Source organism: Vespa velutina, chromosome 3 (assembly GCF_912470025.1).
Source record: "Vespa velutina chromosome 3, iVesVel2.1, whole genome shotgun sequence".
Taxonomy (NCBI): domain Eukaryota; kingdom Metazoa; phylum Arthropoda; class Insecta; order Hymenoptera; family Vespidae; genus Vespa; species Vespa velutina.
Genome location: NC_062190.1, coordinates 5177122 through 5201386, shown reverse-complemented (window position 1 = coordinate 5201386; position 24265 = coordinate 5177122). Strand labels below are relative to the sequence as shown.

The 24265-nt window shown below is 35.6% G+C and overlaps 1 protein-coding gene across 4 annotated transcripts in view; it reads right to left on the bottom strand.

The window, feature by feature from the left end:
• Positions 1 to 23041, bottom strand: part of LOC124947720 (nucleolysin TIAR-like) — a 506703-nt gene extending 483662 nt beyond the window's left edge. For 2 of the 4 annotated variants that reach the window (XM_047490261.1, XM_047490260.1), the window contains exons 1-2: positions 22896 to 23039; positions 21684 to 21780 (exon numbers count right to left, since the gene is read on the bottom strand). In XM_047490261.1, the coding sequence (XP_047346217.1) occupies positions 21684 to 21780; positions 22896 to 23008 (210 nt within the window). In that variant the 5' untranslated portion in view covers positions 23009 to 23039. Of the gene's footprint in view, positions 1 to 21683; positions 21781 to 22895 lie in introns of all 4 variants that reach the window. The other 2 variants (XM_047490256.1, XM_047490262.1) reach the window with 2 other exon arrangements.
• Between the last annotated feature and the right edge of the window lie 1224 nt (positions 23042 to 24265).

The window sequence follows — 24265 nt, the reverse complement described above, 5'->3', positions numbered from 1 at the left end:
TCTCTTTCTACGTACTTTCGTATGCTTATAACTATGTATTTTATTCGGTCATCTGTTTCTGTTTTTTGAAAATTATGATTTGAACAATGAGGAATAACTCGAAGGATCTATTCTCAAAATCTTTTTGTAAGATAATAATTATATAATGTAGCGTAATCCAGAAACGGAAGTTTGTTAGATTTATTAAACAAAGTACTTGATGAATACACACTTCTATGAGACTAAATGAACGTTAGATGACCGGCGTAAAGTTATAATTTCTTGTACGATGTCATAATTACTATATCGTATCCGAGCCAAGAGTATTATATTAATTAGCATGCTAGCATGCATCCTAATTGAAATAAATGTTGGTCATTAAGGTTTAATCGGCCTTAGCAAATACCCGAAGGATCTTACAATCTGTTCGTTGTATAGAACAAAGGCAAAATCTTGATGGTACGGCGGTTAACCTTAAGCGACCGTCGAAGTCTTCTTGTGAAAGCGTCCTTGTCGCTTGAACTTGTATACAGCACTGGTTATGCATCGTGACCGGCCATTATTTCGCTTGCCTTTCAATATCACTATTTATCCGATAGTCTCTACTTTGCTCTCATCAAAGTTTTAAGATATTATTAAATGTTGCATATAACAATATTCTTCAAAAATTTATATTCGAAAATATTGTCGGATAAGCTATTTACGTTTCTCTTAGTATTCTACGAATTTCATTTATTTTTAACCTTTCTTATAGATGCAATTTAAAAAAAAAAAAAAAAAGAACAAGAATGTATTCGATAATTCATTTCAGTATCCGAATAATACAATATATTGTAAATACTTAAAGAGAATATAAAAATATTTAATCAACTGGAATATGTTCGTAAGAATAGAAACGCGGATTTTCTAGCTTTTCGAAGAAATCATTTCTCCCTATTCTTCTCAAGAATAAAGAAAGATAGATAAAAAGGAACGCACGTCATCGCGAAAGTCACGAGAAGTTGCGAGCGCGATTGCACTTTCTAAACCATTCGTGAGATAAATCTCTCGATCGGCGACTCGTTGAGCGATTACGAGGCGCGGAGGAAAAATCGAAAGGGGAGGAGGAAAGAGGACGAAATATCGAGGGATGGGATGCTGCGTGCAAAAGACGATTCGTTCCGGTCTGTGGACGAAGGCGCCGGTAGTAGTAGTTTCTTTTTCCGGAAAATCCGGTCGGTCGCCAATTGCGATCACTCGTCGCTGAATAGAGACACGAGAGAAAGAGACAAACTGATGGACAGAGAAAAACAAGCAGATGAAGGGAAAGAATAAGTAAAGGAAAAAAAAAATAGAACAGAAAAATGCTGTAGTCGCGTCAAAGTAGACACGAAAGACAAGCAAAGCAAAATGAAGTGAAAAAGAAAAAGAGAGAAAAAGAGAGAGAGAGAGAGAGTGAGAGAGAGAGAGAGAGAGAGAGAGACTCACCTTCGCCCTCAGAGAATTCTGTTTCGATCCATCCAAATCTCCTCGGACACGTGTCCTAGACGCATTGGTTTCAAATGCAAATTGCGATTTGTTGTCGACGATGTCAGAAACGAAACTACTTCGAACGCTACGAAGAAGAAGATGAACTTCTGAGTGTTCACAGTACCATAAGTACTTATCTATTGCTCAAAGAATACTGGTGTTGACGCGCACATTTATACCTTTGACGATTCACATAGTTTTCTCTCAATATCATATATCTTTTTATATATCATATATACAGAATATTTACTCCTGAGAATTCGTTGATAGCGCACAGTAAGAAGATGCAGTTTGATAAACATTACATATTATTGTTCGAATCTTAAGCATTTTTAATAAAACTCGTTATCTTCTGAAATATGCTAAGCTCGATGTAATTTGTCTGGAATCTATCCTTAAAATAACTATTTTATTTATTATTCATAAAGTCATGTAATCACTTCGTAAAAAAGATCATACTATGCTATTATTGAAATATTTCAGATTAACTATTCAGACAAATCTATGACCAATAAGCGATTCTATTCCTTTTCGTACATACTTTCATAGAAACTACTCCTTTATCTTTCCTTTTTCTGATTTCACGATCGTTTTTCCGGATAGTTCATCAGAAGTATTCACATATTCTGTTCAAAGCATTCGATCAAAGCTTTCGATTTCAAATAGTTCGTTAAGTCTTGTTGTAACACTGATTACTATTAACTTAAACAAATAACAGTACACGAATATCAAGAAACAATTGTAATTCAGTCAGTCAAATACATTATTATAAGTTATCGAAATAATGAAATGTATTATATCACGTATTAACTCTCCCGAGCTCTTCAGAATTTAATACAAAGAAATTGCGTTCTCAACACGAGATCATAGTTACAACCGCACAATAACTAGATATTGCCTATTTCCGGATCCGACTTTTTTCAGTTCTTGACCTTTGACTGTTACACGCTTAATCTAATTTTATGAAAAATCTCCCACGTTTTATTATATATAGATAATCTTAATATGAGAAGAAAGAAAATTTATTTGATTTTATTAATTTTTTTTAATTTTAATAATGAAATTGCGATACAGTATTATGATCTAAATTGTAAAATTATTTTTAAATATTATTTTATAAAATTAATATAACTAATACTCTAATCTAAAATAACATCATAAGAAGAAGTGTCAATAAGGATCGAACTTTCTCTCTCTCTTTTTCTCTCTCTCCATCTTTCTTTCTTTCTTTTTTTTTTTTTTTTTTTTTTCTTAAATACCTACTCTCCCTTAGCACTGATCATAAAATGAAGCCGGCTTTTTCTTTTAAAAGCGAATTTGAATTTCGCCCCCTTAAGACAAAAGTTTGCGTCTTCCAGGCGACTATAAAAGTAGATTTCGATGATAGCCGAGGTAGTGGTAAAGGATCGGTGAAAAGAACTCCAGCAAAGACGAAGATGAAGAAGGTATAGCTGGAGGAAGTATTCTATGCGAGAGAATTTCTCATCTTTACCTTTAAGAAATTTTATCTTCGCTCTTCTACCTTACTTCTTCTTGCCGCTCACGTGTATCCAAACGCAATACCTTGGAATGCAAATAGCGATTTGTTGCCGAGACAAGCTGAAAGAAATACTTTGTCGATGCAAAGAAAGGGTTTATATCAATTTTTTTTTATAACAAAACATTGTTCATAAATCATTATTTATCGAAATTATTCAAAAGAAATTTTTTATAAAAAATTGTTTATGACAATTAGTTGTAATAAAAAAAAAAAAAGAAAAAAAAAAAGAACAGAGAAAAATCTGTCATTTAAAACAGTTTTTATTTGTAATCTATCTTCTTTAATTCTCATTCCGGAAATATTTTAATTTAAGTAACAAATACTTACGTTGACCTATATAATTTCTTTGAAGCTGACACACTAATCTATAAAAATTCCTGGAATTTACGTACTTATTCAGTTATGCGCCGTAAACACTTTTTTCATTACTACTACTATTACTGTCGAATTGTGAATGGCAATAATTCTAAGACGATATCTTCGGAACGAAAAGTCATAAAGACTTGAAACGCAAACCATTTTAATCGGAAAAATATCCTCTTTTTATCTACATATTTCAATATCATCGATTTAATAGGATCGATTTCTCGATATTTCATAAACTCTTATCTCGTAAGTAACATATATATTCGGTGGACTTTAAATATTGACTCTCTTGAACATTGAGCCTTCTACATTATAATATAATATTTCATAATAATAATAATAATAATAATGATACAATTATAATATAATATTTCTTTATATTTAAAGATAATCTAAACAAAAGAAAACGACAAATAGAGAATCTTCTAACATTCTAGAAAATCTTTGAAAAAGTACAATGAAATGTAAAATACTTTGAACGATCTATTCAATGTGTTTTCGTAGACTATTAATTAATACAAAGTCTGGTATCAATGACTTTAGTTCTACCCATGTCGGTAAAAGCGGATTATGAAGCGGGTGTTGATTCTTCGTAGAGGCATCTCGAGAGTTTGCGAACGTATTACGCGTACGTGCGTTCTCTGTTTTACGTGCATTATATGTGTATTATAAATACGAGAAAGCGGAGATAGAGAACAACGAGGAGTATTTACGAGTCGACCTCAACAGACATGCTCTCCTACGAGAACACAAAAAGCGGATGCGCATTAGAAGCTGCAATAGCATCGTGCAACAGCATTCAGGGAGGAAGAAAACCACTGAGAGAGCTAGAGAAAGAGAGTTACGTAGTATTAGGAGCAAGCTAGCTAGTACTGATATCACAGTGGTGGATTGTGCATCCATGGAATTTCGTATCAGAGAAATGTACTCCCTCTCTCTCCCTCTCTCTCTCTCTCTCTCTCTCTCTCTCTCTCTCTCTCTCTCACTCTCACTCCCTCTTTCTCTTGCTCTTTCTCCGATGACAACGCAACTTGAGCTACATGTACGTGAACTTTCGTTTCGAACAGTTCTCTCCTCGTTGAATCGACAATGTCTTTCCTAGACGATACCGGCTAGGAGAACACGCGTGCCATTATTATGCATTCTGCATCTCGGTTGATGCAATGCCAACGCGAAAACGAAACGAAGTCGCCTGATTCCAAGGACATGCATCTTCGAAGCCAACTCGAATCCTCTCTCTGACAAATAACAGCATTCTTGATATATGTATATATATATGATATATATATATATATATATATATATATAAAACTAAATTTGTATTGCATTTGGGAATAAGACAAACTCCATAATAATTTTGTCAAATTGTTTATGATCATGATCATACTTTTGATTGAGATGAAGAGACAATCATTGTTCGAATATTTTAATAATTTTCTATCTTTTTAGTTTCGAATAGATTAACAAGGAAATGATATAATGAAAATAGGAAAGTAACGATTATGGAGTTAGATCATTTCACAGGTCGTCAAGCATGAAGACATATTATTACGATACGTACGAAAAAGACTCTTCTTTTTCTCTTTCTTCTTCTTTTTATTTTTCTTCTTCTTTTTCTTCTTCTTTCGTAATTGAAAGTCGAGCTTGGCTGCGCTAATGAAAATTCATTAACGTGTCGAGAAGACGTCGGAGAGTTCGCGCGTTGCGTAAAATACGTGAATCATCGAACCGACTCGAGACAGAAATAAAACGCGGAACAAATCGTATCTCGATGATACTCTTCGATGAAATTCACGTTCGTCGCGTAGAACCAATTCGATTTCGAATATCTCAAGTGTTTGGACCGCTTTCTTATTGATGAGTCAAAGTGCCATTCACTCGTGGAGAGGCTTCTGACACACTCCCTGAGGCCCTTTTGCGGCCCACATACGCATTGGCTGTAATATTATTCCAAAGATCTTTTTAGGGACGTATAATATTTAATCTGGTTCAAACGGAACATCTACGTTACTTTTTCATTTTAAATTTCTTTTCTTCATTTCCATTTAGTTCGTATTTAATTTCTTAGTTTGAAAAAAATGTATATAACAATAATGTAAATTGAGCGATCTAAGATTTAAGATTCGATCGAACGTGTTTAGAATATACGTACGAAATAATTCTATCTCTACGGAACACATGGTCTACGAGGAACATCAAAATTTAATCGCCTTAAATTCAACTTCCTCGAGAAATACGTAGAAAAGAAGTTTTCTCACCGAGTATACTACTTTTGAATAAAGGCTCCATAAAATAAGAACGATCCAACGAAGAAAATAACCCCGCTAATGTCTGCTTTGCCATCGATCGTTCGTCTCGAAAACTTCTATACTAGTAGAATATTAACGTTCTCAATTTAAAGAGCAGCCCATAAAATCGAATTCGCATATATATCTCATCGCAATGTTTTCTCTCGTGTCTCTTATTATTATTTCGTTTCTTTTTTGGATGGTTACCTGATCGTACATTTGTTCGATTAAGGAAAGGAAAGTTTGACAATTCGATTTTTCAAACAGATCTCAATTAATTCAACGATCTAATGTGATGAGTCCACGAAGGAAGGATCGGCCAAGGGATGGCCTGAGAAGCCTATCTCATCTTAACCGTAACCAGACTGTCCAGATTTCTCGACCCTTCCGTTAGTCGACGATACGGAGCGTGAAATCAGGTTTGAGTCGGTGCATTGACGAGATCGATGCGCGAACAAAGTCTCCTACCGCTCAATGATCCGTCTCCTAGTAACGAGCTCTTACTTATGCTCGCTTAGTATGGATGTACACGTCCTAAAGTGAATGGGGAGGACCCGATCTCTACGTTTTTAAAATTACATTTCCTTCTTTTCCTCTTTAAAGATTTCTTATTTCAAAATTCCCAATCACACGAAATTTTAAATATTTAAATGATCTCAAAAATTTCGAAAACGAAAGAAAAATTCGTTTAATGAAAATAATAATTCGACAAGTGACAGCGAAGAAATTTTTGTATGCGATTGAAAAAAAAAAAAAGAAACGGATAACATCTTCATGACTCTCTTCGCTCGTTCACTTTTTTTTTTTTCAAATAGAAATGCTTCAACGATCGGAGAAAGTGAAATATCAGTCGTATTATTTGCTTACGCACGAAGCTTCACGTTTCTTATCTACTTCGGAGAAGACGCGTAATACGCATCATCTCCTCTTTCCGGATCTCGAATGAAACCGGTGAAAGGAGGACAGAATATAGGAAGAAGAAAAGAGAAAGAAAAAGAGAGGTAAGATCCAACTCCGGTCACGCGCAAAACGTTCAAACGACACGGCACGCACCAAAAATACTTTCTTCGAATCTTCGAGTCCGAGTGTTTCGACATGGTTTCTTTCTAGCGAGCATTTGATACAGGCAAAGAAATTGTTCGAAACGGAGGAAACGTGTATGCAATATTTAAAATCCTTTAATATAACTTTATTCTTTTTTGGATAAGAAACAAAATATTCCGAATATGTTAAAGTGCAGTAAAAGGGCTTGAAATTCGATAATATTTAAGGAGCTACAAGAAAATAGATCGAGTTTCGAGTTGAACGAACTCGGAAGTCGGTAAAAAAAAGGACAAAATTATTAATCGTTACTCGTGCTAAGTGAGCTAATATTATGAAACATTAACCAGAAAAGATAACGTTTTCCTCTTGAGAGAGATTATCCACGTTGGGATAATAAAGTCATAAAAATTAGAATCTCATTGCAAAGTTAAATTGTGAAAGCTCGATCGCTTTATGCTTTGTTAAATCCCTAAAGTGCGATTTTAAAATGGCTAACGAATGTAGGTTAAAAACTGCATTGAAGATATACGTTAACCGTCGAATGCTTGATTTAACGTTGAACGATTTTCCTTTTTACTTTATGTGCGTGTGTTATTCTAGAATTTGAATCAAGACTAGACGATTTTCTCCGACGGTAATTCAATACCTAATTAACCATACAAGAAATCGTATCCCTATGTATACAATTGATATAAACTCAGAAAGCAGTTTCTCGTTGCACAATCAGCTCATGTACGACCTTATTTTGAATTGGACAGTATGCAAATCTCGAGAATTTATGATCGAGCAAAGACTAAATCCAGCGCATCGATTTCCTTAAAAGAGAGAGAAAGAGAGAAAAAGAGAGAGAGAAGGGGGGGGGCGGGAGGAAGAAATTCAGTTCTCTTATTATTTCTCTCAGGAAGTAATTATCACGACGTTTATATCGTCGTTATTAAGAAGTCATGAGAACAATGGCGCCATTAATAGCGACTAATCGACCGACAAGGATGTTTCTCGTAAAAATCGAACTCGTAGATTCGAACGAGAGAGAAATGTGAGATAGTGATCGTTTAACACGATTGTACTAGATTGCACTAGACGTCGACCGAGGGAACTATTGGAGATCAGAGTGCATTTTTAATCGGTTCGTTATGTATTTGTAAGATTCTCAATGCTCGTTGGTTTAAATATCGAAAAAATATTTCATTGTTCTCCTTGAGCCGGAATGAGAAGGGATTGTCATTGAATTTCCGTATTTTGTCTTATGTCGTAGAAATAAGAGGTGCTAAAAGTAAGGTGAAGTTTCAAGATGTTGGAAACAATGAAGAAACGTGAATCGCGAGTAGTCGATTGCTCTGCTCGAGAAGGAGAAGAAGGATTCTAGCTAGGTTCTCTCCTCGTAAAATGAAACTATTACTTTATCGAGTCTTCTTCGTCTTACCACTGTAAAGATTTTCTCTTTCTCTCTTTTTCTCTCTCTCACGTTCTTATTTCTTTATCCTCGTCTTCGGTAACGTTCACCCTCTGGCTGACCCACCCTTACGCGTATTTCCTGGAGTACGCAAGCAACGTTGAGGGTCGAAACGAGGCCGTAGGAGAGCAGGGTTGTTGCTTGAGCACCCGGTGGCTACCCGGATAGCAAAGATTCCTTCGGAGATTGCGGACGGAATTTCGTTGCAGTGACGGACGAACTCCTATCCGCGTCTTGCCTTATCTTAGAGGGCCGGTCTTATAGCCTCCACCTCCTCCTCCTCCTCCTCCTTCTTCTTCTTCTTATTCTTCTTATTCTTCTCTTCCACCCCTCGTCTCGCGTACCCTTTAAGACGGAGGTATCCTTCTCCAGACAGATAAAATTCCAGGAAAGGCGAAAAGAGCCTCCTCTGCCTGCCAGTCTGCTTGCTTGCTTACCTCCTTCTTTCTCTTCTTCGTTTCTCAATCTCTCTCTCTCTCTCCCTCTCCCTCTCTCTCTCTCTCACTCTCTCTCTCTCTCGCTTTCTCTCGCTCTCTCTTTCTGTTTCTCTTATCCAGAAGCGGCTTCACAAGCAAACGAAACTACGTTTCCTATCCTCTTCGTATCCACCATCGTGAGTAACGGTTCTGCCACTGAAGCTCCCATCAGCGTAGCTGCTCTCATCGTGACGTTTGGGGAGACTTTAAATCGAAAGATCCCCGTTTTAGATGGATCTCGGAGCAAGCAAGAGAAGCGGATCCAAAGGAACGCTGTCTTTCACAAAACGATTTAGTGAAGGCTTGTCTATCGAGACTACGCGCGTCTTTTCCTAGAAATGCTACCAGTTCCTTTTCTGTTCTTTTTTTTAATCCGAAATAACTAGGACCATCGTTTTTTTCCCCTCCTCTTTTCCTTTATTCTCATCTCTTTTTCTCTCTTTCTTTTGGTTTCTTTTTTTCTAGCGAAGTAATGTGCGCTTTGAAGAAGAACCCAAGTGCGAAGGAAGTGCTTTTGACGCTCGTCGTCTTCCATGAATACTTCAATACTCTCTCATTATCCGATCCTTATGTTTCTCGAAACGAGAGTACTCCTTTTGCCCGTTATTCTTTTTTTCTTTTTTGTCCTTTTGTATTGCGAGACGCTTTGATTGATCTTACTCCACTTCTCTTTTATTTTCACGTATGAAAGCTACTATTTGATTTCGTTTTTACGTAAAATCGACATTATCCTGTACAATGTCGTCGGGTGAAAATAATCCCATAAAATATTTGCTCGTAATATTTTTATAATTATAAATATATTTGATGAAATTTCAGGAAAAAATTTTACGATCGATCGATAAAAGATTTATGAATGACAACTCGAAAACAATTCGATCATATTTGTTCTATGTTTAATTTTCCTTCTATTTTTTTAATTGCGTGGATCTTGGAAGGCTAAGTAAGGCTGGCAAACAATTAGAGAAATTAAGCACGACTAATTGGAGAGGCAACGATGCGCGAGTTCGCGCGTAGAAAGTTCGCCAAAGTAGGAATACGCAAACTTGAAAATTCGTGTGGACCGGAATGTCAGAAGTTAGTGGAACGAGCAGTGAAAGTTCGTTCTTGTGTCCTAACATTTTGTACGAAGTAATCGTCCAGCGAGCATAAATGCAAATTTCAGAACAAATATGGACGTTTGTAAAAAATAACGCAATTGTGAGATTAGAAATAGACGGTATGGTCTTTCGTAAAATACGAACTTTACTTCGGGTTCTTGAGCAAACTCATTTCAATAAGGTATAATAAATATTTTTCGAATGATTCGGCGATATTTACGTATATAAATATTTTAGTATTAGAGAGCAAATATACATCAAAAAGTACTATACGAAATATATACATATATTCGAGTCGTATAATAAAAATAAAAACTCAAAAACGATTCGTGCTTAAACTGAGTCGATTTTCAGATCGATTCTTCAAGGTCGAACATACTCTGAAGATAAAACCTGTTTCTAAAAGGAAAAGAAAGTCGATGGCCCATACGAAACTCTCGATCGTCAGTTGCTTTCTTCTTCCCTCCGACTTTCGGCCTCCTTTTTTCGGTTTCTTTAGAGCCTCTGGCTCTTCCTTATCATCATCTTCACCTGTCCTGATCTTCAAACTTTTCCACGTGCCACACCAGATCGCTCTCACTTTAACTATCTCGATATTAAACAACGTATCTCCGAGATATGTTCTTTTAACCATATTTTCGAAGTTCCTTTAGATAAACCAAAAAGAACTTTCTTTAAAGTTAAACGATCATTCTGAATTCCACAGCTCTAGATAATCATTATTAATTTTTCAGATAATTTTGCCCTAATATCATAACATTTTATTGTAATGATCTTTTTTGTTGGATCGACATACTTGGACAATAGGATCGAAAAATACGAAAATGGATCAACTAGGATCAACTAGGACCAAAATAAGATCAAATAGAATCAAATAGGATAAAAATAAAATCGAATAGGATCGACTGGAGACAAATGAAATCAAATAAAACACAATAGGATCGAATATAATCGAATAAGATCGAATAAGATCAAATAGGATCGAACTGGATCGAATTGAAGCGAATAAGACCGAATGGAATTGAATAGGATCGAATAGGATCGAATAGGATCGAATAGGATCGAATAGGGTCGAATAGGATCGAATATGAGTGTACCGGACCGAAAAGGATCGAATAGGACCGAAAGAAATCGAATAGGAGTAAATAAGGAAACTAGAATAGAATGGGATCGAACAGGATCGAATAAGATCGAATAGGATCGAACCGAACCAACCCGAAACAATCCTACTTTCTTATTCGATCCTTTTCGATCCTATCCGATCTTATTTGGTATTATTCGATCCTATTCGATCTTGTTCGATCAAATTTGATTTTATTTTACGTTATTCAATCTTAATTGCATCAAATCTATCCTATTCGATTTTATTTAATACCATTCTATCAAATTTGATCCTGTATGATCCTATTCAATTCTATTCGATCTTATTCGATCCTGTCTTTTCGTCTATTAATATCCTTCTTGACTTTTAAGTTCTCTTTCAAAGGAATTATTTTTAAAAATTTGTGCAAAAATTAGGTCCAAAAAAATTTTCTTTTTGTACTATTAATTCTTGATCTACAATTCTGAAAAATATAATATAGTAAAGCTGATTTTTGGCTCTTTTTTTATTTGGTTTCATTTAAATATCTTCAATAAAATTATTAATTTTAGAAAAACACTAACTAGCATTTTTTTTTTTTTTTTGTTATAATTGAATTCAATTTTGTAACAGCTGTATATATTCTGTGTTATATTTCATATCTCTTAATTTTGGCTACACAACGTAGATAGAAATTTTTGAAACAGAGATATACAGTTAACAGATTAATCGAATTACATGATTGAAATTATTAGATTCCCCAAATTTTTATTCAACTTTTCGTTTTTAATCGAATACATAGGCCATGCACGTTATAAAAGCGTTCATTTCGAAGTATTCGCAGTGGTACGTGCGTCGAATAGAGTCCTATGAAATTCGACACGGTACCTCTTAATGACTGCAGATATGCGAGGATCATGCAAAATTTCGAAGTGGGTTTGTATCGGAATTCGACGAACTCTCTTCCTATCTTTTTCTATCTCTGAAATATGCAGTTGTTCATCATTCTTCTGGAATAATATATTTATTGTTAAGAAAATATAATTAATTATCGTTCGACGTCGAACCCTACATAAATTATTCCACATTCTTTTAGGAAATTGTCTTTTTTTTGATTTATTTAATTTTTAGATACGTTGTAATTTTCGTCTTCCTGAACAAATGCGTTATACGGCACAATTTGATCATATGGGCCATGCTACAAGAATTAGAATATCCAAATATAAAATGTATTTAAATATAATCATATTCAAATTAACATATTAGGGGGACCGGAAAGTAATGTCGTTTCTACGCATGTCAATATTTGATTGTGATTAAAAATAAAAACTTGTTAAAAAATTTAACAAGTTAAGCTTTTCGACTCAATATATGTGATCTTCGGTAAGAAATTACATTGTAACAATGTATCTACATATTTCTTCCTCTTTTCACACGATGACGGATTATAAAGGATGACAATAACGTGAAATTACCCACGTAGATATTTTCTTGACTTGAAGACCTTCAATCGTAGGATTTACTAAAAGATAGTTGAGAGGAATTCGTTGAAAATCGACTGGAGGCGTAATTAATTAATTCTAATCGCGTCAGCGTGCACAGCTTGCAAGCGGCAACGGACAAGCCAAGTTATTACATCGGGATACGTGCTTGTAGTAGCATAGCTATAAAATTTGCATTAATCGTTCGTTACCAATTGGACAGAAATTCGCTGGATAAAAATGCGAGGAAATTCGAATGTTCGTTATTACAACAAAGCTAGAGTTAGAGTAAAAAGACCGATAGGGAGTTTTTGAAGGTATTAAGTTAAATGGATGGGGTGCTAACGAAAAAGGAAAAGTTTATTGTATCATCGCGACAAAAACTCTTTGCGAGCAAATGACACGAATAAAACAGAACGATCGCAGACGCAAACGTAATCACGTAAGATGAGAGTCACATGACATGCGACAGCAATAACATTTTTCATTTCCTAAAGCCGACAATGACGACGACGACGGTAGAAACGTTGAACCCCGTTTGTCAAAGAAGAAAACTAATTTTTAAAAATTCCCAGTACTTCCAGAGACGCTACGTTATAACACGTTTATACTTATATCTCTTTCGGGGTAGGACTAAAAATGGTAGCTTCTACTATTTTAAGAACTCGAAAGAATCTCTAAATAAATACCACGGCACTCTCTTTAATTAACGTTTCAAAGAAAAATGAATAAAAGGGAGAGAGAGAGAGAGAGAGAGAGAAAGAGAGAGAGAGAGAGAGATTATCCCGGCAGAGTTGACGGCTAATAAACTTTTATAATTACCGTGCAGACAACGCAAGAGTAGTAAGAGAGAGAAAGAGAGAAAGAGGGAGAGGGAAAGGAATAAAATAATCCCCACGGGAGAAATGAAGTTTCAAATGCGCGTACTATAAACATATGATTCGAACGATTCCACCGGCACGCAAAGTTCCTTTCGTGAAATTAATAAAGCGAGCGTTGAAACGCAACTTCCACCGTACCGAGAATCTCAGTATATTACAGGCATGCTTTAAAAAATGCGTTTACTCGAAACGAAGCTATTTAAGGTCCGAAGCTTCTCTTCTTGAGAGGCATCCAAATCAAATTTAACGAAAGAAGACAAAAGGCGAAATGAAGATTACAGGAAACCGCGAGATCGATTCGCGAGAAAGCGAGAAATAAGTAAAGAAACGCAAAGAAAGAGAAAGAGATATAAAAAAGAAATAGGAAGAAGAGATCAAGAAAGGAACAAAAGGAGAGACTGAAACGAGAAAGTGTGAGACAGAAAGAAAGAAAGAAAGAAAGAAAGAGATAGAGAGAGAGAGAGAGAGAGAGAGAGAGAGAGAGAGAGAGAGAAAGAAAAGGAAGAAGTACAAGGGACTTATTTCTGAGCCGGCGAGCTCGAGTTAAAACGCCACGGGAACGTCGGCTTTTATTTATGAACTATTTGCCGCGGCTACGATTTACGAGGTGAATCGCGGAAGGGTGAGGAGGGCTGGTGTATAGATCTCGGCTTCCTCTATAAAAGGGCTCGGGAGGAAGGTAGGTGTGCGGAGAATAGGGAAGCGTCGAAAGAGGAAAAGGCGAGAAAAGCCGAGTCTCTCGTATAACAGAGAGTCTCATTCGTGTGGGAGCATCGTGAACGGATTCGAAGAGGTAAAGGAGAACGCGGAAACCGCGTGCTGAAAGAGTACCGAAGAAAATAAAGGCGGATGAGCAGGATAGAAAGAAGCAGTAGGCAGAGAAAAGAGAGAGAGAGAGAGAGAGAGAGAAAGAGGAAAAGAGAGAAAAAGAAAAAGAGAGAAAAAGGAAAAGAGAGAAAAAGAAAGAGAGAGAGAGAGAGAGAGAGAGAGAGAGAGAGAGAGAGAGAAAGAAAGCAAGGGTGAACACGCGAGCGAGGAGTCGGCCTTTGACTGGCCCGGCTCCAAATCTACTCTACAAGCTTTTTCTATTTTACCCCCTTATTTTTCCGTTCGCCTGATTTATCGTTTTATTGCAGAGACTCGCCGTATCTCTCTCTCTCTCTCTCTCTCTCTCTCTCTCTCTCACACACACAAAGATTGAGCATCCCTTACCAACCACGAGCTTTTCTCCAATCGACTCGTAACGACGTTCGACTTGTGCCTAAGCTATGGCCAACGGCAACTCCACAAGTCTCTGGCACGAAAACGTAAGAATAACCGATACCGAGGCTACCGCTGTGGCGCTTTCCAAACTTGGATCAGCGCCACATTCAGGACGGCAAATCGGCACGAAACGGATAAGACGCATGTGACTGACTGACTGACTTTTGTCTTTTCACCTTACCGGACGTCTCGTTATGAATCTTAATGGTGTCACGAACGGTTGACTGACAGCCGAGGTGTTTAGAGCGCGAACGAATTTACTTTTCATCGTCATTGTCGTCGTCGTTGTTATCGTCGTAGTTAAAGGACGATTTATAACGAAGACGGCTTTTAAGGTTTAGCACCGCCCTAAGGTCGCCTCCGGTTAATTTTCCCATCAGGCTACGAAATAATTCATTAAAACTATTTCGTACGGCAACAGGGGCAACTAGTTACCTACCGTGCCGCGCGTGCGTTGCGGCTTATCGGAAGAAATATGGATATTTTCCGTGACCGGGCTGTAAAACTTTCCGAATCGCGCCAAGCTCCGCTCATAAAACACGACGTCGATCCGTCTTCCGGCTTGCTCTGTTAAAACACGGTAGGTACATATATACCGGCTTAATTACGATCGAATAATAATTTTAAGATCGGCGAGAGATCTTTCTTTTTTCTTTTTTCTTCTGTAATCTATTTTTTTCTCTCTTTTTCTTTTTTTTTTTTCTTTTTCTTTTTTCTTTTTTTTTTTTTTTTTTTTTTTTTTTTTCTTTTTCTTTAATCTCTTTCTTATCTTTTCCTTTATATGTATATTTTCATATAAACAACCGAGAAGAGAAAAGACGAACTCAAAGTTCTTGTCCCATCGCATCATGGCCGTAACCTCGTTTATCGCGTCCGCCACGCGATAACGTATCGCGTTGTACAAACGATCGGTATAGTTTTCGAGGCATGCATCATCCGTGGAAATAGCTCGAATGCTCCAGGCGGGCCACCAGCTTCGTCGTCGTGTAAGCGTGTACCCGCACGAGCGCGAGCATGTCGGACAGTGGAGCTCGTATATCTTTGTAATAAACTCCGCTGGCTCGGCCCTTCAGGGTCGCTCGGTGTACTTATGGCCCGCCAACGTTAATTACCGGAATAATTGTCCGGAGTGAAAATCCAGCCCTTTCAATGGATGGACTTCCTGCGGTTTCCTGAATGCCCTCTGATGTAGTACTGCGCGAAAGGAATATGAACTTATGTGAAAGAGAATCCAGGAACTTAGGTTTTTCATTCGAGCATCAACTAAAATTCTCTAAACATGGCTTTTCTATTTTTAGTTTATGTTTAGATTGTATTATGCTTGTCATAAATTTTCTTTCATATACGTATTATTTTTTTCATTTGAAAAGTAGATCAAAAATTAAAAAAAAAAAGATTCCGTTTGTTCTATTATTATTATTATTATTATTATTATTATTATTATTATTATTATTATTATTATTATTAACATTCTAAGAGTCAAATCTTCTATATAAAACATTTTATTCATATGTTCTTATAATTCTGGATAGAATTCAATTCTATAATTTCAATTATACTTTAAATTAAAACAAACATTATCCTGTCATTTTAAACAAGTGTTCACTTCGTACATCATACTCGACTCTGTTTAAAGAAAGTAATCAAGATCAAGATTATTTTCATAATGCTCGAAAGCATCAAGGTAAAACGTTAGTGGTCGGCATCTTAAGCGACAGGATCGTTCTTCGGTCGTTCTTTTCGCGAGCTTCCTTCCAGGTCGGCTCTGTGAATACATAACATCGTTGGCATAAGCAAGAAATGCTTGGCGTTGTTCTGCGGGTACCGGAAGTCGGAGATCAGCAGCTAAAATGAAGCTATCCTTCCGTGATACGGGTTGTTACGGAAATTAAGCGCGAGCGAGAACCTCCATGCTCGCCGTTAAACTCCGTTGTAAGCGCGCAAATAATAGAGATTACGAACAAAAGTAACGGGAGATAGTAGGTATAAAGAGAAAGAGAAAGAGAAGGAGAAAGAGAAAGAGAAAGAGAGAAAGAGAGAGAGAGAGAGAGAGAGAAAATGAAGAAAAAGAGTGTTAAACTGCAACTTAGTAGAATAAAATAATCCTCTTATTGTTAGTTAGTGAATTTCCGAGATTATGTTTGTTATAGTAAAGATGATAAAAAAAAAAAACAAAAAAAGGAAAGAATAGAAAGTAATTCTTAAAACAACGGAACTTTATCGATCGAAAAGACTTTAGTTACGTAGTAATTCGATGTTCCATATTAAAATTCGTTCTTTTCTCGTCTGACGAGGAAGCCACGAAGACGATGGCAACGTCGTTCGAGTTGAGCGACGCCGACGAGCCAAGAGACACGAGCCCTCTTTCCCTCCATCCTTCTACTCTTTGGAAGTTCGCCAAAGTCACGATGCATTGGCTCTCAACTTCGACTTCCTCTACATGGCAGACACGTTTAGGTATAGTAGCCGAGAATACCATCGAGAAGAAACGAGGATGAATATGGGATGAATGATAGGATCGTCTTTGCGAACCTTTCTTTAGAAAAGGAGATCGGTTTCATGAGAAGGAGAAAGAGGAAACGGAGTATGTGACTCTTATAAGGATTCCACGGATGACAGATATTCCGATATACTTCTTTAAATCCTCTAAGCCAATTATAAGTAATTTTTTTTCCTTTTTTTTTTTTTTTTTTAATAGAAAATATTAAAAGAATAAAAGATCTATTTAAATAAACATATGATTGGAAATAATATAATATAATATATTATACGAGATGTAATAAGAAGATAAAAGAGACAATTTGATTTCAACATTTTAATGAACGATTTATTAAATTTTGTTTGTTCCGTCTTGTTTTTAGAAAGGATTAATCTAAAGAATCTAAAAAAAATATTGGTTTTCAATGCTTTTATCGATATTCTGATACGAACACACTAGTCTCTGCCTAACAGTTATCACCCTTGATCTATTAATCCCACAGCCGAAACAAATCACGAACTTATCTATTCGTAGACACGGTCGCGGAACGTCACATATCGCTAAAACGTACCTCGCGTAGATCTTCACAGGCATACAATATAAATCTCGTGCATGCTGTGCGAATAATGTGAGGGAGAACGCAGAGACCGTTCCGCACGCAGAGAAGTTGCTCAGAAAATTGGAGTCTACCAGTAATCTGGGAGAAGTTGAAATCGCAAAGAAAAGATGTTGCAATGGTAGTAGTATCGTTTATTAAACTTTAAAACGATGATCCATTTTAATAAGAGCGACAACTATCAGTTTTATATACAATTTAAAGAAATTTTAATATAATAAAAAATAATTAAAAAATTGATCTTCAAACATTCTATCGAAATATTATTAGAAATAATATAAATCCGTGACAAATTTATTTCAAAATCTTTTGAAAATTTCATTGATAAATATAAAATCTATATGCATTGTTCAATTTTTTGCAGACTCACGATATATGACGAATCTGAGAGAATGAAAGGTGAATGCTATACATACATTGATACTAACCCCTGCTGACAGGGTAGACAGTTTTTTTATTGTCAGATGTTGAAAAGCTTAGCGTGTAAATCAACAATAACCGAGCAGGCTCGTTTTGTATGAATCTCGATTTATCGTGCATCCATGTTTCTTTCTCGCGTTACGTTATTTTGATCGAGGTATTCATGCTTAAAATATTCGCTAGCAGAATAATGCTTTCCAGAGAACAAAACTCCTGTACCCCCATGGGCCACCTCGTACATCCTATCTACCTTTCATTCCTTTTATATCCGATGCTTGAAAATATTTGTTGTGATTTCGTTGTTGTTTTTCTTTTTTTTCTCTTTAATAATGTCGATTCGCTCTTTCAAACGAACTCTCGTTTTCCAAGGATTATATAAAATTTGTTGGATAACAGCAGACTCGAAAAAAAAGTTGTCGAAAGTTGATGATTCTCTGTGAAGCTTAACAGAGTTCGCAATTTTTGCTTGTTAGGAAGAAAATCTTACGACGATGGCAATAAATGTAACGATCACGGCCGAAGTGAGAGAACGATACTTGGAAAGGATTCTTACAGGTTTTTTGCAAGAATCCAACTTTACCTATATAGGTACCTAAATACTTACATGTATATAAAGCTTGATAAATGATTTTCTCTTAAATGTGCTAAAGTATAGACACTTAATAAATGTAAAAATAATCGTTCGATTTTTTTTCTCCATTCGTAAATAATAGTTAAAATAGTTCATAAAATCATGGTTAAATTCTTTCTTCTCTTTCGAATGTGTTTTAGTAAAGTGCAATGTCATAGAAGCGTATTTTATTGAATATAAAACAAATATAGTAGCATTTACGAGACGATAACGTAGTATACAAAATTACATAAATTTCGTCGATCAAAAAGGAGACGTAAAGGATGTAGATATATTATATATATAGTAAAGAGAGACGATCTTGGTAAATCGCAAGAAGAAGGATCGTTGCGTCAGCATCGTTCACAAGACTATTATACGATCGTAAGACAATCTTCGTGTTCGCGGAGACGTATCGACGAGAGATAGATAGAAAGAGAAAGAGAAAGAGAGAGAGAGAGAGAGAGAGAGAGAGAGAGAGAGAGAGAGAGAGAGAGAGAGAGAATAAGCCATTTCAGCGCTTTTACGTAGTATCGCGTAATGCGCAAAACCTCGGCACTCAGAGGTGGGCCGCCATTTTCGTGGCGGAAAAGCCGCGACCCATAAATCCGTCGTCCTGCACCGGTGAGCTCTACCTGCGGGGGGTTTATAGCTAATAAACGCAAATACCTGCCACAGAGCCGTTCATTCTACTTATGCGGAATACATAAAATATTGAATACACATTAACTATCAAAAGCGATACGCGTACGGAACGACATAGACGAAGTAGGAAGAGTAGCAACGCGGTAGAATGATTTTAATACCCTATATTCGACCTTCTAGTATCTATCTTTCCGCCATTATCAATGTATATTTCAATGTGAGGAAATTACGAGACGGAATACACGATCCCAAGCCTCGGGGATTTAACGACGTATCGCCATCTCTTGTTATTTCATTTCTCTTTTGTTTTGCTGGTATGAAAAATCGATGATCTCTTTCTCTCTTTCTTTCTTTACCTCTCTCTTTCTCTCTCTCTCTCTCTCTCTCTCTCTCACTTTCTCTGTTTTTTCTGTATTTTTATCTCTTTCCTCCGGTTTTATAAAGACCCAATCTTCTTTTATCACGAGACATTAATATTAGTTCCAATCGAATTTGTAAGAAATGAATAGAATCACGTATCATTTCGTATTCGCGTATCACGCGTTAAGATCAACATCGAACAATCTTCATCGATCTTTCCATCGTTGTTCGTATTTATTAAAATATGATAATACTCATTATGTCACATTTGTATTGAATATAATACAAAATTAAAAGGGGTGCATTGAGTATAACAAAATTAAAAGAGATTTTGAATTCACTTTTACTTTCTTCTATTTTATTATATGATGAGGTTTCATGATATCAAAAGAAAAAAAATTTGTAGTTTTGTATACAACAAAACCCATTCAAACAACACAAGAAGTGTTGCGTGTCTGCGTGCTATCTCTTGATTTTTTTCTCCTTTACGTTTTACCTCGATCTTTGTTTTCGAAAGCTTTTCTTTGCAACTATTAAGGGCCATCACGGTGCCGACAATAATACGCTACAGTATCTTGCAATAATGGCGTGCTAAGGGTCGTAACTCCGGAGTCGCCGTCTACTGATGGAACAAAGACTCGTCCGAGAAAAAGTGTATCGTTAAAGAAATTAAGTAATTAACGGCACGAGTAAGAAGCAAGAACGTATACTTTTCTACTCGTGCGTATATAAAGTGAAAAGTGGTAGAAAGATAGATTGGAAATGATGAGAAAAGAAAAAAAAATTAAAAAAATAAAAAAAAAAAGGAATAAGAAGAAGAAGTAGAGAACTCCTATTTATTTTTTGTCCGCTTATACGACAGAACTGTCGAGAACAAACAAAGCGGAATTTAATTTACGACCTTTGAAACAGCCCATCCAATTTATATAGAACATAACAAATATGCTCTTATTGAGTCGAAACAATTTGATTCGATAGTCGAATCGAAAGATAAGTTTTATTAAAAGATTGAATGAATTAGATTAAGTAGACCACAATTATTTAGATATTTTTTTTTTTTTTTTAAAGTTGAAAATGACGAAATAGTAATATTTGTATTAAATCATAATCGTGGTAACAAATCAATCAATCGAAAAGGATTGATTAAACAAATATCTCGTTAAATCGTACCACAATTTTGGAGATAAGTAAAGTAAAGTACATACATCTATGTATATAACATAAAAGAATAAGGAGGAAAGAGACGAAATGCACGAAGGGAGGAAAATACGTGCGACGTGCGCACGAAACTTCGAAACGATGTACGTACAAGTGTGTTACGTCTCACGAGAGTGTGGCACGTGGAAAGGGAGCGTATGTCGTGGCGCATGAAACCCACCGGTATGGAAGGAAAAATAATATATAACGAGCTCGGAGTAAGAAGTGAAAGAAAGAACGAGTGAACGAACTAAAGAGAAAAAGAGAGAGGGGAGAGAGAGAGAGAGAAAAGAGAGAGAGAAAGACAAGAAAATAAAAGAAGTAGAGAAAAATACGAGGGACCAAATCGTGAGAGAGAAATCAAGGAGAAAAGTAAACCGAAAACTAAATCGTCGGAGAAATTGAGCAGAAAAACAGAGGAATCACGATTTTTCGATGTTTTTGCAATTTTGTCTCGCAAACCATCTCTTTTCTCTCTGTCTCTTTCCCTTATATCTCATTTCTTTTTTTTTTCAGCTTTCTTTCTCTATCTTATGTTTGTGTTTTTCGAAAACATCGTCCTTATTTTTCTATCCTTATTTTTTCCCCCCTTTAAATAAATATTTTGTAGATTTATAATATTTGAAAGATTAATATATGTCATGTAAGAAATCTTCGTATCGTATTTATAATTTCTAGATGGTATCAATTTTCGCGATGATACACTTGACACATTATTATCACGTTGTTAAGGTTCGCAAAACTACTAATGAATCTCGATAATATACTTTGCAAATAAGTGTTTATTAAACTTGATATTACGTTCTTTAATATTAACGAACATATTTCAAATTAATACTGGGAATCAATTCAGATTTTCGTTTGGTGATAAAAATCAGAATGATCTTTCTCTTACCTCTCGGATGATTTTGCAGCCTCTGACAACACCGATTTGTGAGAACAACGCGCACAATAAATCCTCAGAAACACTGTGATCCAGATTGCCGACGTACCTGGGTCAACGAGACAAAAAGAAAAAGCGAAATATGTGTACGAATCATTAATGATTTTTATTGTTTTGTTTTTTGCTTTTTTGTATATAAAAGCAAATAATTTAAAAGAAAAAAGAAAAAATGGAATGTAGAAAAGGATGGAGAAGGATGAGCCAAAAACGTAGAATTATCTTAAAATTCGAATTAGATCGCCAATTCTTGATAAGATGAGAGTGATGGAACGAAAACAAATTGGCGATGGCTATTTTGTTGGTTTATCACATAAAATAGCGAAATATAATGAAAATCTTCATTTCAAAGATTCTTGTTTCTCTCTACGTGATTATAATCTTTTAAAAAAAAATTAAAATCAAAATTTATTCCAATCCATATTAAAACGTGAGTGTCGAAATATAGATCGTGAGTTGTGATAGATAGATGTAGACAGATAGTAACATATTGCTACGTGCCAAAAAGCCACATATGTGACTGGCGAATTAGAGCGGAAATAGGCAAAGCTTCAAATTTCTGAAAAGCTGTACAAATACCTATATCGGCATAGCGCTTCGTGTAATAAATTTTCAAAGTTAGTGCTGATTTTCGATTTTGGTAATGGAAAGAGGAGTTACGAATAGTGAAAAGTGGTGAAAAGAGGAGAGAAGGGAGTAGGGAAAACAATAACATAATACGTATGCCACGGTTACAACGGTACCAACGTACGAGAATAGAATAATAGTAAATGTCAACAAACCTAAACGTAAACTTTCTCAATGTTCGTAAAACTTTTTATACATTGAATAATAATAATGAATAATAATTCATTTCTTGATGATAAAAAGATAATAGAGATGATCGAAACTTTTCTTCCATTAAACATAATCAAAAGTGATGATTCTCGAATTTGAAAGAAAAAGAGAGAAAGAGAGAGAGAGAAAGAGAGAGAGAAAGAGAGAGAATTATATTTTATATTCGCTTTTTTCTCTTTCTTCCTCTTTAAAATCGATCAACCTAGATATAAGCGTATACAGGATTTACATATATATATATATATATATATATATATATATATATATATATATATGCATGTATCGATCCGATCTTTTCAAGATCGGATAAAGACCAATGAGACTACTCACAGAGTCTTCGGTGGAATTTCATCCGTCATGATGAGCCCGTAACGAGTAGTCAAACCGTCGCAAAGTACTGGCAACCATAGCAGCTCTTTCGAAGCTCTCTGCCAGTCGCACATAAAGTAATTTTATTTAAATACACCTTTATGCACTCTGCCTAGAGCCGTAGAGGACTTTAAGTGCATAATAGTTTTCGATAGTGAGTGAGAGAGAAAGAGAGAGAGAGAGAGAGAAAGAGATGGATGGAAAAGAGAAAAGAGGTGGAGGAGGGGGAAAGCTTATAAGCTCTTCTTGGCGCTTGCGTAGCTCACATTGAAGTTAGACGAGACTTGGCGAACGTTTTCTAGCCCCAAGATTCGATTTCTAATCTGTGTAATCGATCGTTCATTATGATCAATGAGAAAATGTCCAAGCGAATCTTTCTCAGATTTCGGATTCGAGATTAAAATTAATTGAAGCTCCGTCTTTGAAAATGATCGGACAACAATATTAATATCAAGGATGTATAGAATAATAACAAACCTGACAGTTGTACATACCGGATGATATATTTCAAATTTATCACGAATAACTTATTGGAAAAAGATTGAGAAACTTTTGAAAGATTTCGTCGGATTTTATTGACTAAATGTCAAATCGTAAGACGATAAAAATATGTTGATATCGTTATGTTAAGTCGTGAGTCTTATGAAAAGAAAGAAAGGTCTGAGGAAGAAGAAGAAAAGTATAGTTTGCAGATTACACATCGTCAGGCAGTCGCTATAAATAATTCGCGAGTAGGTATCGTAAATGTCAGAGAGTTTTTCCAAGGTGTAAATCACTCTTACCCAGACTCGTTGTAAAATCTCACCCTCTTCTATCCTCTTTCGTTTTTCTTTTTTTTTTTTTCCTTTTCGTTCTTCTTTTCTCTCCCATTGCTATCCCTATAGTATAAATGTCTGTCTCGCGATACTCCCTGAGTATTCTCACACGGTGAAAAGGGAAACGTGGCCGTGCATCATATGCAAAGCATAGTATGTACATCGTCAAGCCGCTTTACACTACGAAACACTGTTGACACAGGTGGATGTGTATGAAAATGGTATTCATAATTCATCGCGCTACGGTATCACTTTCGTTCAGGATATTTTAAGCTCAATATGCATTTGGACATTGAATTTTAATTTCCTCGTTTCAATAATTCTATAGAGTTAAACGAATATATTTTTTTTATTTCATTTAATTACAACATAAAAATACAATTGTCGATTCATCGAAGCGATTATAATCGGCAATTGTAAAATTATCAAAGAAGAAAAATTTTATTAAAAAACAAAAAAAAAAGAAAAAAGAAAAAGAAAAAACACTTAAAGAGTCGAGAGTGAAAAATACTGATA